Here is a 15,864-nt window from a genome sequence, read left to right on the forward strand (position 1 = left end):
TGAGGTTTGCTTTATAAAACTTTATGATAAAAACTTGAGAATATTACTAACTTAAAAATAACAATAAAAGCTGACACTTAGGCAATAGTTTCTTTGTACTATGCATACTTTAAGTTATCCCTTCCCGTAACCTCATAAAAAAGGCTTCATAACCCCACATTTTACAGGTATAGGGAGGTTAAGTAATTTAGTCAAAACCACAGAATAGCTAACCCACAAAAGCTGCAATTAAGCCCAGATCCGCCTGGCTCCTTGCTTTTTTCCCGGTATACCATCCTGCCTCTGAAATGCCTGTCAGTGGTGATGTGTGTACCACCAGACCTGGGCATTTGATCTGCTGTTTGTTTTGGGTCTTAGCTGCAAGGTGGTGTTAAAGAACCTTGTAACTCCATATCTGCTCCCCACACTTGGGCAGTTTTGTGGGGATGCATGGCTGGTGCATTGCAAGGAGTCATTGTTACAGTTTCAGACAATGGCATCCTTTTCCTTGAAAACAAGGTTCAAGCAGCCTTTCTCCATTTCTAACCACAGGTGTGTCTTTTCAGACACTGAGTGAGGCAGGTTTTGTTTGTTATTGTAACACAAGAACCTTTTATTCTTCTCCGGAGTAAATGCTGTAGATGTGGCAGATTGCTTTGCTAGCCTGAAGGAATAGGCATAATAGGCAGTTTTCTGAAATCCCCTTACTTTGCAAATCAACGCAGGGGAACTGTCATTTGCACAACAGATATAATTGTGAGCTAATCCTACTTATTTGAAAGATGTAAAAAAAATTTACTATGTTTTTGCTTTTAGGGAAAATAATTGGGATATTTGAATGACATAACACAAACAAATCTGACTTTAAAATACTGTATTATCTTTGCAGCGCATGGTGAATACTTGATGTCTAAAAGAACCTGGCATGAAACACATGAACAAAAAAATTCAGAAATCCTTCTGAATAATCAAACTCTGTTTTCTGTTACAATGTTGAATTTTCCAGTTTTGGAATTTTATAACATCTGCTATATGTACTTGTGCTGAGACCTATTAATTAATGGGTCTTTTTTTTTGCTTGAAATCCAAAGTCTGAATTCAATCTTCTGTTTTCAAAAAAAGAATGTGGGGAGAACTGGCATAAGAGAATGAAGCTAGAATTACACAGCTTATGAAATCTATTGAAAACATTTTCCTAGATTGACTTAGTTATGAGTTATCCATCTTCAGGGTTATAATAAGCCCTGATTTCTTATCAAGCACTGTTGTAAGGGTTCTACAGATAACAGCTTGTTAATTATAAACTTTACTTTTACAGAGAAGCAAACTGAGGTTCAGATAAGTGAAGTTGTTATATAATGCTAAGTGGGAGAGGGGGGAGTTAAACCCAGGATTATCTGGCTATTGTTAATATCATTGCTACAAGTCAGTGACCATGCTTATATGAGTATTTGCCTCTCATCATCCTCATAGCTCCTTATTGCAATGACTTGATGAAGAATTTGGAGTCTAGTCCTCTCTCCCGCATCATCTGGAAAGTGCTAAAGCCTCTGCTTGTCGGGAAGATCCTATATACACCTGATACTCCAGCCACAAGGGAGGTGATGGCTGAGGTAAGTTGCCCACGCTTTTCCCAGAATCATCCTAGAATTAGGGCAAAAAAGTAAAGACAGCTTGGGTGGGGTATATTGAATACTTATGCTCTCCTGGGGTTTCTAAAGAGTTAGAATTTCAAGTCTGAACCAGGCCAGAGCTGATTATTGAGGGCCTGGGGTATTTGAATCCAGCGTTGGGTATGGTATCATAAGTAGGCAGACACTCCTTGGGGATGGAGAAGACTGGCAAAGGGCTACTTGTGGGGCATCTTTTCAGGAAACAGCTGAATTTTTAATGCCTCTGCCTCTCTTCCTTTTTCTGCTATTCTGGCTCTCCATTTGATTCAGGTGAACAAGACTTTCCAGGAACTGGCTGTCTTCCATGATCTAGAAGGCATGTGGGAAGAGCTCAGCCCTAAGATCTGGACCTTCTTAGAGAGCAGCTCAGAAATGGACCTTATCCGGGTGAGTGTCACTCTAATACTGTGTGCCTGCTTGGTGCTAGAGACGTGAGTTTCTGATCCCTTTCCTAGAGGTGACTGAGGTGAGAATTCCTCATGTTTACTCACTGTTGAGCATAGCTTAAACCAGAGAGCTGTCACCTTGGATAGTGCACAGAGAACAGCTTCATATACATCAGCATCAATGCATTTTGTGAGTCAAAAATCAGCTTTCTAGGAAACTTAATGGGTTTTTGGTAGGAGCAAGAATCCGGTAATTGCAGGACAATTGATTGACTATTTTCATTTCTGACTCTGGAACCAACCCCACATCTTACTTAGTCATCATCTGTCTTGGTGAGTCTTACACAGAAGTATAGGAGCAAATACCTGCTCTGACCTATAGGCCCATGTATGTGTCTGGTGAGACATCACTGCTGTGTGAGGGCAACTGCACTTAGTGCTTTAGAACCACTCGAAAGGGATAAGTACTCTAGAGACAATTGGATTCAAAAGAAGAGGAGTCTAAGAAAGAACAGAATGTCTCCTTTGCTTGAGCCTGAGTGGCTTTTAATCTCATCATCTCTGCCTTGGTCTGAGTCAGAGTATCATTAGGCAATTTCCTATCTCCATGGTGAGGGAGGCCTCTTCCTTTTATTTCTGCTGCCATTAAAAAGCAGAAATGGATTTTTTTTTGCCATATTTTTTGTCCTTCACCGATCAGAGGAGTTTTAGAGGTGGTACCTACTTAACAGATATATCATGGGCTTAGGACTGTCCTCTGACATCCTGATACCCTGGGAGGGATGATGCCCCTGGGGCCTTCTAATAATGAGAAAAATGGAGTCATCTTTGTTGCACTACTTCTATTACATGAGCAGAATTCTTAAAGTGGGGTATTTAAAAGCCACAAAAATTTGACCATAAAAATGTGAGTAACAATTAGTGTAGATTTACTGAATAATTCTTGACCAAATAATAACAACAATAGCAGCAGCAGCAAAACTTCATGTCCTTCCAATGTGGGTCTCAGTGGGCCCCAGTCTTTCCTCTATAAAGGATGTATATGTCCCAGACACAGATAATGTCATAGACCTGAGCATGGATTCAAGCATCTTCTTCCTGGCCCTCTCCTTAGAATCCACATTTTTGTTGTTGGACTTTTTTCCTCAAGATGATGAGGTCCCTGATTAAAGGAAGTCCCTGAAGCAGACAGATGCCTTCCTTCCTCTTAAGTAGTTTGATTTGGATACTTCTCAATAGCTCTAGGCATCCACTGTGTCTGGTACAAGGCCCTGTGAACATGACCAATGGTGTTCCTTAGGAACCCTGCCCGGAGGACCCAGGATGTGTGATAGGAAATGTAGGACTTACAGAGGGGAGAATGACTCATGGTTTGGAGCATCTTATGGGGCAAACCAAGGACCTTTAGTTTAAGCTCTGGGGACCATGAAAGGGCCTTTAACTCGGATATGACAGGGCATTGAAAAGGAGAAAGTTGGGAGGTAGAAACCAGGAGGTATCCGAGTAGGTGGCCAGTGTTTCAAGCAGTGCTGATAGCCCTGCTGAACTGCTTGATTGTGGAGGGGTGAAAAAGAGGGAGGCAGTGGTAGGAGTCTTTATTTGTACTTGGTGGATGGTGGGAATGTCTAGTGATCAATGGATGTTGGACCCTGAAGAGCAGGGCAGTGATTGGGCTGGAGACACTGAATAGGGACTTGTCAGCCTGTGAGTGAAAATTGAAGGAGCCTCCTCCCACTGCTTTCTTTTCTTTATTTAGGAGCATTCTCCTATGTAAACTCCACATACTGGGGTTTCTCAGTTCTCCACTTTTCAGCAGCCTATGTGTGGGTACATGAGTCACATGATTCTGTTGGGGTAGTTCTTATCTCCCTTTATTTCAGCTTTATTGACATGTAATTGCCAAGTAGAAATCATACATATTAAAGTAAACAACCTGATGTTTTCATAGACGCATGCATTGTGAAATGATCACAATGGAGCTAAGTAACATGGTCATCTCACATTGTTAAGTTACCACTGAGCAAATTTCAGTACAGTACAGTACTTGAATAAAAGTACAGTACAACACTTTTCACTATATAGTCAACATGCTATTCATTAGGTTTGTGACCCCATGGGCACATCTTTTTGACATGGCTTCCTTAATGCTCAGAAGCCACATGACTCACCTAAATGCACTGTCTTCATTCAGTTCTTTTTTGTTCAGTTTAGATTTCTAAGTAAAGTCATTTCAGAATCACTATCCCATATCCCCGTGAAATTTTGTGAGTTATTATTTTGTGTCCGTTATGCAAGAAAAAAAGCATATACATCTTACTGGTGATGGTATAAATTGTCACTCCCTATTGGCAAGCAATTTGGAATGAAAATTGCAAGCCCCATAAAAAATGTGTACCTCCCATTCTGCATAACCTTAGGGCTGTATAGTATAGAAATAATTATAAAAAATGATAACGTGATAGAAAATATTATTGCTATAGTAATTGTTATTGTGAGGAATTAGAAGTAGCCTAATTGCTTATCAGTATGGGAATAGTTAATGAAATTGTACTATATACATTTCATAAAGTCATTATGGTCCCATTAAAATAAATACAAAGTCACCTTAATAAGGCAGAGGGAGCTTATATGTTAATAGAAATAAAACTGATGTAAAGAGTAGCATGCTTGGCTCCTTGGAAATTCCATTTTAGTAGAGCCAGAGTCTTGAGCCATGGTGGGAGTTGCATCTGCTTTTCCTTTTCCATGAGCCGAGTTTGAAGCGGAGCCATTTTTCTGGCAACACATCTGTGTAGGACAGGACAGCACTTAGTAAAAGTACAGTACAGGTCTGTGCAGGTCTTTGTGCAGATCTCTGGCCCAGCCCTAAGGACTTACTGTTTAGTAAGTAACCATTCAGTAACTTACTGGTTACCGAGTACCAGGTGGTTTGTCTTCCATGTTGACCCATGTGGGGAACTAGACATAGAAGGCAGGTGTCCTTTGCTTATAATCCATGTATCTTACAGTGGGGGAAGCTTGTATTTTATTTGGTTTAACCGCAACATCATTTTCTTAAACTATGTTTGTCTCAATTCAGTTGAGAGAGAGGGTCCTTATGAAGAATCTTTTGAGTTGATCTCAAAAGTGGAAGGTGATATAAAGCTGCAGAAATGTGCAGTAGAGTCTGAGAACTCTCCTTCCATTATTCTGGTGCTGCTACTTATTAGCTGTGTAACCTTAACGTTAGAGACAAAAGTTTTCTAAACCTTTTATCCCATCTTTAAAATGTCAGCTATTAAGGGTACATTACTTAAGGAATTGTGTGATGTAAAGAATATAATAATTCATATATTAATTATAGAGAGTAAGTATGATTCTTGTTAAAGTTAACTGTCAAGCTAAGTAGTTTGGCTCAGTGGAAAACACATGGGCTCTGGATTCAGACTGGCCTAACTTTGAGTCACAGCTCTATACCCATTAGTGCTATGACTTAGCCTGGGTTAAAATCATTTTTCTCCCTCTTTGCCCCAAAACTCAGTCTTTGACCTTCCTCACAATTTTCATAAAGATAAAAATGAAGAGACTTACATATATGAATGGTTGTAAATACAGCATGCTCATCAAGACTTTGGTTGTTGTTCACTTTTTTCTCTTTGGCATCACAGACACTCTTGGACAGCAGGGCCAACGACCACTTTTGGGAACAGCGATTGGATGGTTTAGATTGGACAGCCAAAGATATAATGGAATTTCTGGCCAAGTACCCAGAGGATGTCCAGTCCACGAATGGCTCTGTGTACACCTGGAGAGAAGCCTTCAATGAAACCAACCGGGCAATCCAGACCATATCTCGCTTCATGGAGGTGAGGACCTGCCACATAGATCATTTAGAAAAGTCTTTGGCTTCTTTCTTAGAGATTCTGCAGTAAGGTTTGATTGGAGAAAAGTTTAGAAATAATACATAGTCTTATTTACAGCAGAACCCCTTAAACCTAATACAGTGTACAGATAACTAAATAGTCAGTTGAATAATTGAATGAGTAAATAAACAGACCCTAACTCTAGCTTTATTCTATTTGAATAAAAAACATTTCTGTCCATTACCTTCTAAATTTCCTCGATATCCCAACACCTAGTGGCAGCAAATCATTCCATGAAACCGCACTGTTTATGTAAATTATCAAAATCTAACAGGACAGGTTCCAGTATAAGAATTTAGTTCTAAAAATTATATGTTTTAATAGGAACAAATGGAAAGTTTTTTTGGTCTTTTTGTTCAGTTGTTAAGGCTCAAAATTGTTAATAACTCAGAAGAAAACAGAGGTATGGTCATTGGTTCAAATTCTTCTCTGATATAGAAATCAGGATAAGTAACTTATCTCTAAAATTTAATTAAAACACAAAGTGATCCATTCTTGACTGAAGGTCAAGAGTGAGGATAAGAAAGCCATATTGTTAGCCCTGCCTTCTTAGGATAGAGTCTGCCTTAGCCACTGCTTTTTCCCTGGCTGCTAGAGTTCTCATGAAGGCTGTTCTTCTGTCAGTGTGTCAACCTGAACAAGCTCGAGCCAATAGCAACAGAAGTCCGACTCATCAACAAGTCCATGGAGCTGCTGGATGAGAGGAAGTTCTGGGCTGGTATTGTGTTCACTGGAATTACCCCTGGCAGCGTCGAGCTGCCCCACCATGTCAAGTACAAGATCCGAATGGACATCGACAATGTGGAGAGGACAAATAAGATCAAGGATGCGTAAGTTGGTTCCTGTCACACCCGCCAGTCTTGGGGAAGTTGAGAGCAGCTACTGTGACTGGAGGTACTTTACTTTCTCTGATAATTTGGAGGACATGTCAACCAAAAATAACTCAGATTGGTGGCATGAATATGGTGCAGAAGGTACTTTCATTGCTAGCATCTACTTATGTCATAGATTGTCATTCTTTTTTAATTAAACACTTCATTTAAGGGAATTAACTACAAGGAATTAACCAAAAATTAAAACAAGAAAATTCCCCATGCTAGCACTCCTTTTTTTACAAGATGGGGCAAATAACCAACATAAAAAGGAATGGCTATGTATATTTTGGTGTGCCTATTTAGTACAGTGTTTAGGATCTGGGGGAGGGGAAAATACCAGACCAACATTGTGACATGATTGTTTTTATTATATCTACATAAATATAATATATCATATATATTTACACACATGTCAACTGAGCCCAAAAAGTAAAATATAAAAGCAGTGGCTTTGTGGGTCATTGGATTTTTTTGTTCTAGGGAATACTTGATGATCTGTGGTTTGGTTTTAGGTACTGGGACCCGGGTCCTCGAGCTGACCCCTTTGAGGACATGCGATATGTCTGGGGAGGCTTCGCTTACTTGCAGGATGTAGTGGAGCAGGCGATCATCAGGGTGCTGACAGGCACCGAGAGGAAAACTGGTGTCTATGTTCAGCAAATGCCTTACCCTTGTTATGTCGATGACATGTAAGTTACCAGTAAGACACCATCTTTATTTAAGTAGTTGATACTATCCCTTGGTGGAATGTACACACAGACACACATACACACACACACACACACACACGGGAGTACAGAACACTTTGATTTTATTTATGTAGGAGAGTACAAGTATTGACAATTTCATCCATAGCACAGACAGAGACACACATGTGCACACACTAGTGATCCTACTTTCTAGTCTGTGGTTACTAGTACTTAGATTGTTTACATTCTGCCTTTTGGTCATAATTTTCTCAATAGGCAAATTTAAAATGTTTTATGACAAACAAATGCAAGAGTACACACCCACTCAAACACACCCCCCAAATGTCAAAAGCAGCAGCCTAGACCTCCAGAACAACTTTCTGTAAGTCTGTTTCCTCTTTATAGGTATAAGCACACTTTCAACAACCCAAATTAAAGTGAATAAGCCCCTCTTATGCTAAGTTCTCAGGTCTTTTGCGCCTAGTCACTAAGTTGCCAAGTTTTCTTTATGGAGACTTTGCCTTTGAAGCTCATAATTTTTTGTAAAAGAGAGTGGACAATACTTGCTACTCTAATTTTCATCACTTCAGCACACTGCTCATGAAGCATTTGACAACCTGTACAGGTCTGAGTCCAGTGCACCTGCCCACCTGGGGCTTAGTCATGGTGCTTTCTCTTGGATGCAGGTTGGAGGCATTGGCCCAGGCATTTGGCTGACACTTGTCTTTTTTTCTCTCCTGCCCATCCCTGGGCCCTCCAGCTTCCTGAGGGTGATGAGCCGGTCAATGCCGCTCTTCATGACCCTGGCCTGGATTTACTCTGTGGCCGTAATCATCAAGGGCATCGTGTATGAGAAGGAGGCGCGGCTGAAGGAGACCATGCGTATCATGGGCCTCGACAACGGCATCCTCTGGCTTAGCTGGTTTATCAGCAGCCTCCTCCCTCTGCTCGTGAGCGCTGGCCTGCTGGTGGTCATTCTGAAAGTAAGACTTTCTATCAGGCAACTCCTAAACGGCCTAATTCTGGCTACCTGAAAAGCAAAGCAGATTCTTTAGGAGGGTAGGGTGCCTGCATTCTATCTCCTACAATTCCCTCATGTTACAGTTGGAAAAAACGAGGGCCAGAGAAGTCCCGTGACTTTCTGAGGAGAAGCCTGGCTGGCTAGTCAGTCACTGAGCAGAAGGAGAACTCAGGACTCTTGCTTCTCAGGAAAATACTTCGCCAGGCCTTGATGTCTGCTTGGTAGTTTCATGACCACATCTGAGAGCTTTTCATTTTTTTAGATGTATTAGGTGGTGATTCTGACAGAGTTTCAAAAACTATAATAAGAAGGATATGTATTATTGTCACTTGTTTTTTGTTTTTTGTTTTTTTTCTGGAAGTGGGAGTTGGGAAAGAATTTGTCATAGGGGCACTTATTAGGGATAAATATCTGTAGAAGAGATGAGGAGGATGCAGGATTACGTAGGAATGAACTTGTAGTAGAATTGCAAACAGGGCCAACCTCATGGGTGTACTCTACTCCTGGAGCTCTCTTAGAATGGGAATACGCAGCCCTGCAGGTCTCGCAGGCCGCCCTTCGTGGCCTCGTCAGTAGGGTGTGCCGAAGACCAGGCAGAGCTCTGCAACTGTGACAGTCCCATAGCAGTTGGCACCTGGAGGCTGTCTGCTGCTATCTGGGCAGTGAGTTCCCTCTTGAGGAGGACTCTCAGCAGTGCATTCTGTGTTGAGCCATATATTAATAGCTTCACATTTTCCTTTGTCTGCAGTCATTCTTCTTCTTTTTTTTTTAATGGACTCATCATGTGGAAATAAAAGTTTTCACAGAGAGGGCAGCAGTGTAAAAGGATAATTTACTATTAGCTGCTGTTCATTACAAATGAATATTTAGTGATTGCCAAACACTCTTTAAAGTATATCACCCATGCAGTCTTACGATAAGCTCACTAAATAACCATGTAATATACAAAGACACTCAGACTTTGCTGAGGCCATGCAGCAGTATGGCAGAGCTGTTCTTGCTGAAATGAACCTCTTTTCATGCTCTGACACCCACCTGTGAGGGCCAAGCTCTATGGTAGATGTGGTAGTCCTGTGACTTCTGGGTGCAGATAAACTGGCTAAAGAGAAGCTTATAAGGTCCCAGGAGTGTGGATGATTTGGAAGTGCAGAAGCCATGGTGGATCATAAGAGGTCTATTAAGCCTTCCCTTGAAGTTGGAAGGAGAATTTGTGTAAGATCTCCCACAAATTTCTTGGTGCCAAGAGGCACAGTTCTTATTAAAGGAGAAACCATGTAATATTATTTCTTGGCATTAAGGAATAAAATTGTCCACTGAGATAAACCTTGATGAATATCCGACCCTGGACATTCTTCTATTCCTGAGCCTACTTTTATTTTGCTGTGTGCTGTTAGCTGGTCATTCTCCTTCTCATGACTTTAGTGTCCTCACAAGAAAATTGACAGCCCTGTTCTAATGTTATTGTAAGATGAGTATGAACCAGCCCTGGCTTTCACCCCCCCTCATGTGAGAATGTACTTGCTTACCGAGGCAGCACAGTGAATGGGTCTCTTCCTTCCCAGTTAGGAAACCTGCTGCCCTACAGCGACCCCAGCGTGGTGTTTGTCTTTCTGTCTGTGTTCGCCGTGGTGACCATCCTGCAGTGCTTCCTGATCAGCACATTATTCTCCAGAGCTAACCTGGCGGCAGCCTGTGGAGGCATCATCTACTTCACACTCTACCTGCCCTACGTCTTGTGCGTGGCATGGCAAGACTATGTGGGATTCACCCTCAAGATCTTTGCGGTGAGTGACTGGTGATTCAGCAGCAGCTGCAAATGCAAATCATCCCTGGGGTTCACCTCCTCTTGGCAGTCCAAGCTGAGAAAGATGAGCGTCCCTTTCCATGGCACTTGAATCTCAGTTCTGTATGCTAAGCTGCTTGAAGGTAGGCGTTGTCCTTGAATTGTCATCTTTAACCTTCTCAGTGAATGCTAGTTGAATGGAATGGAATTTTTCAGAGAGCTGGATTGTACTGTGAACCTGACTGGGGACAAAGACACTGTGGGATGCTTATACACAGTACGTGACATTTTTTACCACTTGTCACCCAACTCTGCTGAGCATCTTTGAAAGCACAAAATTCTGAAAGTTTTACACTACCATCATATGTGTATTTCCAAAATGTACGTATATAAGCAGCTACAAATAGAATCATGTTTTTATGCTTCGAGGGAACCCATTACCCTCAGTAGGTTCCGTAGGTGAATACTTCCTTATCTTATAATGGATATACTTTTAAACTTCAGATTTCTCCAGGTGGGATTTACATTAGATGGGGTAGAAAAAGGAGAGCAGCAAGGAGATGGATAAGTGACTTTGCCTCTTTCCACAGAGCCTGCTGTCTCCTGTGGCTTTTGGGTTCGGCTGTGAGTACTTTGCCCTTTTTGAGGAGCAGGGCATTGGGGTACAGTGGGACAATCTCTTTGAGAGCCCTGTGGAGGAAGATGGCTTCAACCTCACCACCTCAGTCTCTATGATGCTGTTTGACACCTTCATCTACGGGGTGGTGACCTGGTACATCGAGGCTGTCTTTCCAGGTACACTGAGCTTCATGCTGCTAAGCCATCTGCTTAGGAAATGTCACATCAAGTTGCCAACCTTTCCTGGCTTTGTGCTGAAATTTTTTACAGGGTATGGGTCTCCTTGGGAAGTGGCTAGATCTTTAGTCCCCTGGCAAAAAAGATCCTCTCTTAACTACTGATAAAGCTCTTGTTTTCTGGAGCACTATGGGCCAGGCACATCGCAAAGTGTTTTGTATACCTTGGCTCAGTTTTTCCTCATAATACTACACTAAGGGAGCTATGCTTAATACCAGATTTTGCAAATGAGAGAACACAAAGAGGTGAAGTAACTTGCCTGTGGCTACATTAAATGTTGGGGCTGGGAGGAGAAACTGCTCAGGTTACATTGGGTCAGCTAGCCAGGAGATTTCCTTTTTTCCAATGTTGATCCAGTTTTCTAACTCTCTGTTCCCAGAATTACCACTAGCCAGGGATGCTATTTCCTCAGTATAGCTTGTGGATAGTAAGTTATATTGGCTTTAAGCCCTTGTCTTTGGTTTAATCAAATTAGTATTCATAAAAAAATCATTTTGATACTTCCCGTTAATAAATCTCTTTGAGAGTGTCCTTGCATGTATTTCCATAGAAATCAAATTCTGCTAGAGTGAGTTTAACTCTTTCTGTTTTATGTAAGGGAGTATGGAAGGTAGAGGAAATTCCCTTTACCTATAATTGCTGCATTAGGTAAGCAATTTAGTATCATACAGATTTGGATTTAGATTCAGTCGCCTTCATTTAGTGGCTAAGGGACCTCATTCACGACTCATTCTTTAGTTTCCCCATCTCTAAAATGGGCATGAGATATGCATTGAGGGATCATTGCATAGACTCATCAATGTGCAGAATGTGGGTCATACATAGAAAGTCTCAGCAAATGTGAGCTCCCTCTCCCCTCTTCTCTTCCAAACCTGAGCATCTCCAAAGACTGTGTCGATGAGGGAGTGGGTCTGGCATGGATACCTTAGGAATGCTGGGATGTTGCTGAGTGTAGCTCATACCTGTGCTTTATTTCAGGCCAGTATGGAATTCCCCGGCCCTGGTATTTTCCTTGTACCAAGTCCTACTGGTTTGGTGAGGAAAGTGATGAGAAGAGCCACCCAGGTTCCAGCCAGAAGGGAATAACAGAAAGTAAGTCCTACTGATGTACCCTGCGGCTCAACCCCTGGTGTGACTGATCCCACTGACTGAGGGATCCAAAATCATTCTAGAGGCAGAGCAGACACCAGCAATGCCTCTTTCCAAAAACCTCCCATGCCACTTGTGTCCAATGCTGTTGACTGGTGGGGGAATCACCTGGGTTGCTGATGGGCATGGCCTTTATTTTCTTGGTTTCTAGCAAAGTGGCTGCTTATCTCTATTCCTTCACCTCCCCCAGGCCTCCTAGATCTTTACACTATACTTACACTCAATTTTCTGTGGGTTCATTTCTTTCTTTTGGCCTCTCCTTTCTCTTACAGTCTGTATGGAGGAAGAACCCACACACCTGAAGCTGGGCGTTTCCATTCAGAATCTGATGAAAGTTTACCGAGATGGGATGAAAGTTGCTGTTGATGGCCTGGCCCTGAATTTCTATGAGGGCCAGATCACCTCCTTCCTGGGCCACAATGGAGCTGGGAAAACCACCACCATGTAAGAGGATGGTGTGATTCTCTCAGGCTCAGCCAGGAAACTTCTGTAGTACAGTTACAAATCCACAGCTAAGGATATTGCCTGGTCACTTGGGCCAGGACAGAGCATATGAGATGATGAGTAGCAAATTATCTAATTGTAAGAATGCTTTCCAGGTAGTAGTTTTTTTCTGGATACTAATTTCTTCAGTGAAAAACAGACAGACAGCCTTTTGGTGACCTTTTCCATTTAGTTCTTAGAATTCTGCAGTGTTCCTAGAATCTCAGGCTGTGACAGCTCTGAGAGGGTCTGTTTTTGAGCTAATCTGGTCAGAACTGTGAAGCAGGGTTGTAGAAAGTTAGGTATCTCCAATGAAGGAGTTAGTAATTTCCAGGTACACTGCCTAAGCAGATGTGAGAAACAGCTGAATAGTGGGCTGGATATATGCTGGCCTTCTCTGGGACTTGCAAGGACTTTTTATGATGGGAAGCTTTAGAAGGGAGCACAGGCCATAAAAAATGCCAGTTAGGCTCGTGGCTTTCAATATAGTCTCTCAACATTTGCAAAGGGTATCTCTTTGAGGGTGGTAGTCTTTCTTGTTTTTCATCTCTGCTGTTTTTGTTAATGCAAAATCAATATATTGTGAACACTACATAAAATTTTAAAAAGGCACACAAAAATCCTACTGCCTACACAAAAATTATTTTTGTCTTTGAATAATTTGTTCTGGCCTATTTTATGTGTATATGATTTTAGGCATACAAAATATGTGTTTTAAGGTATACTTTCCATTTCAAAGTAGAATTTTTATTAAACAAAATGCTTGTTCTGGAATGCCACTTCTAACACCTAGGCCCACTCCTAGTTTTTTGCTGAAGCAAAGATGTCTTTGCTTTGTGAGGGTATGTTAGGACCCATGAGGAAGGAATGGGGGTGGGGAGGGAGGATTGAAGCCTCTGCTTGATCAGTCCTGACTTTGCAACTGGGATGGGGCTTTTCATGGACTTTTCAATTTTGTTCTCAGGTCGATTCTGACCGGGTTGTTCCCTCCCACCTCGGGCACTGCTTATATCCTGGGGAAGGACATCCGCTCTGAGATGAGCACCATCCGGCAAAACCTGGGGGTCTGTCCCCAGCATAATGTACTGTTTGACATGTGAGTACCAGCAGCAGCTCAGGAGCAGACCTCCCTGGCTGTGGGTGTCCTGAGTCATGGGCACAGTGGGACTTGAACACTTCACCTACTTCTGGGGTGGTAGGCTTCACCTCCCTTTACCTGTTGAAAGACCTGGTTGTCCTTTGTTTTAGGACAGGTAGGAAGTGAATGGAATTGTTAGGTGGGAGATCTTACATCATTCCAGCCAGCTAAGATGAAGGGTGAGGGGTGGGTTCTTCCTTACTGTCATCTTGAGCACCATTAGCCTATCCTATCTCCTGCCCACCCTCCCTGCCATCTGCAGCTCTGTGCCCAGGCCTGGCAGTACCTCAGGACCCTTCCTCCCAGGGCTGGCCATTTTCCATTCACGTTGCCCATCAGCAAATAAGGCTCCCAGGGAATGCATCTGTTGGATCACAGAAAGATCTGAATTCTCTAACCTTGGGAAAGACTATCCCTTCTGGGCTGCAATTTCTTCTTATCTAAAGTGAGCAGCTTGGGTTCATGTTTTCTACAAGGGCCTCCCTGCTGTCAGGGGCTGAGGTCCTTTGCAGTTTGGTAGAGCTGCTTCAAACCAGCACTAAACTAGCTTCTTGGCTGATGGACTGTAAAAAAGGTCCTTTGAATACCTGAGAGTTCAAGTTGCAACTGCTTGATGGTCGGTGTCCAGACGTCATAGGAACAGGTTGGCAGAATAGGTTGTCATATTTCCACTTTAGCTTCTTGTACAACTTATGTGGTTGCTTACTGTTGTTCTATCTTGATTCCTTCCCGGGTATTCTTTTTTATAACTTGATATAACATTGCAAAAAGAGGAATCGGTGGGAAATGTGCACATTCTTTTCTGTTCTGGGTCAGCATCCTGCAGGGCCCAGAGCTGACCTGCCCCTCTTGTCCCCAGGCTGACTGTTGAAGAACACATCTGGTTCTATGCCCGCCTAAAAGGGCTCTCGGAGAAGCATGTGAAAGCAGAGATGGAACAGATGGCCTTGGATGTTGGTTTGCCGCCCAGCAAATTGAAAAGCAAAACCAGTCAGCTGTCAGGTGAGGCATAGAACTGCTCTCCCTGTTTCTCCTTCAGCCCATCCCAACACACACACACACACACACACACACACACACACACACACCACTCTGCTTCTCCTTCAACTCATCCCAATACACACACACCACACTCACACACACATTAAATAAATAACTGCCCTGGGGTCCCTCGTGGGGAGTGGATGGGTCAGAAAAGTGTCCCTGACTTGTCCCTAGGTGAGTGCCTCCATTTCTGTCTTACCACCTTAGCCTTTGCTCACTGTCAGGAGCTGGTCCTGGAACCTCACTATCTCTTTCTTACAGGTGGAATGCAGAGAAAACTGTCTGTGGCCTTGGCCTTTGTTGGGGGATCCAAGGTTGTCATTCTGGATGAACCCACAGCTGGTGTGGACCCTTATTCCCGCAGGGGAATATGGGAGCTGCTGCTAAAGTACCGACAAGGTAATGATGAGTGTCTGTCCTGAGTTCTGAGTGGGCGAAGGCACGAAGCAGCTCTGGAGAAACACAGCTGTTCTTGCTAGAGCAGCAAGCTTGATTCTTGAGGAAAATACAGAACTTCTTTTCTCAAAACTGTTTTTTTCCATGGTATGGAGGTAGAGGCCTTGTGTATAAGACACTTGAAAGTTTATGTTTTGTTACCTAAGGACCTGAAAGAAGAAGAAAAATGGGAATAAAGAGCATGGCTCCCATGAGCCTCCTCTAGCATTGAACTTATACCTGAATATTATAACTTTGTTCCATGCAGCTCAAGATGCCTGACATATCTCTGTCCCTGCCATGGCGCATTAAATTTACATCTGTGGAAAGAGCAGATGTGTGAATAAATTGGTGGGAGGCACAGAGGCACATGATTTGGCAGTCTGCTTGCAGGTGTGGAAGGCATGTGAGGATTCCACCTTTGAAAAGCATGGTTTGAAAGAGCATGCACT

The 15,864-nt window shown here is 42.6% G+C and overlaps 1 protein-coding gene across 1 annotated transcript in view; it reads left to right on the forward strand.

Annotated features, from left to right (window-relative positions):
• The window catches only part of ABCA1 (ATP-binding cassette, sub-family A (ABC1), member 1), a 117,162-nt gene that overhangs the window by 68,286 nt on the left and 33,012 nt on the right, over nt 1-15,864 (forward strand). The window contains exons 10-22 of the mRNA XM_004677462.2: nt 1,453-1,592; nt 1,923-2,039; nt 5,686-5,883; nt 6,565-6,770; nt 7,328-7,504; nt 8,265-8,487; nt 10,088-10,309; nt 10,899-11,103; nt 12,142-12,255; nt 12,585-12,756; nt 13,760-13,891; nt 14,793-14,935; nt 15,239-15,376. Coding sequence (XP_004677519.1) covers nt 1,453-1,592; nt 1,923-2,039; nt 5,686-5,883; nt 6,565-6,770; nt 7,328-7,504; nt 8,265-8,487; nt 10,088-10,309; nt 10,899-11,103; nt 12,142-12,255; nt 12,585-12,756; nt 13,760-13,891; nt 14,793-14,935; nt 15,239-15,376 — 2,187 coding nt within the window. The remainder of the gene's footprint in view (nt 1-1,452; nt 1,593-1,922; nt 2,040-5,685; nt 5,884-6,564; nt 6,771-7,327; nt 7,505-8,264; nt 8,488-10,087; nt 10,310-10,898; nt 11,104-12,141; nt 12,256-12,584; nt 12,757-13,759; nt 13,892-14,792; nt 14,936-15,238; nt 15,377-15,864) is intronic.

Source organism: Condylura cristata, unplaced genomic scaffold (assembly GCF_000260355.1).
Source record: "Condylura cristata isolate star-nosed mole 26May11 unplaced genomic scaffold, ConCri1.0 scaffold00006, whole genome shotgun sequence".
In the NCBI taxonomy this organism is placed as follows: domain Eukaryota; kingdom Metazoa; phylum Chordata; class Mammalia; order Eulipotyphla; family Talpidae; genus Condylura; species Condylura cristata.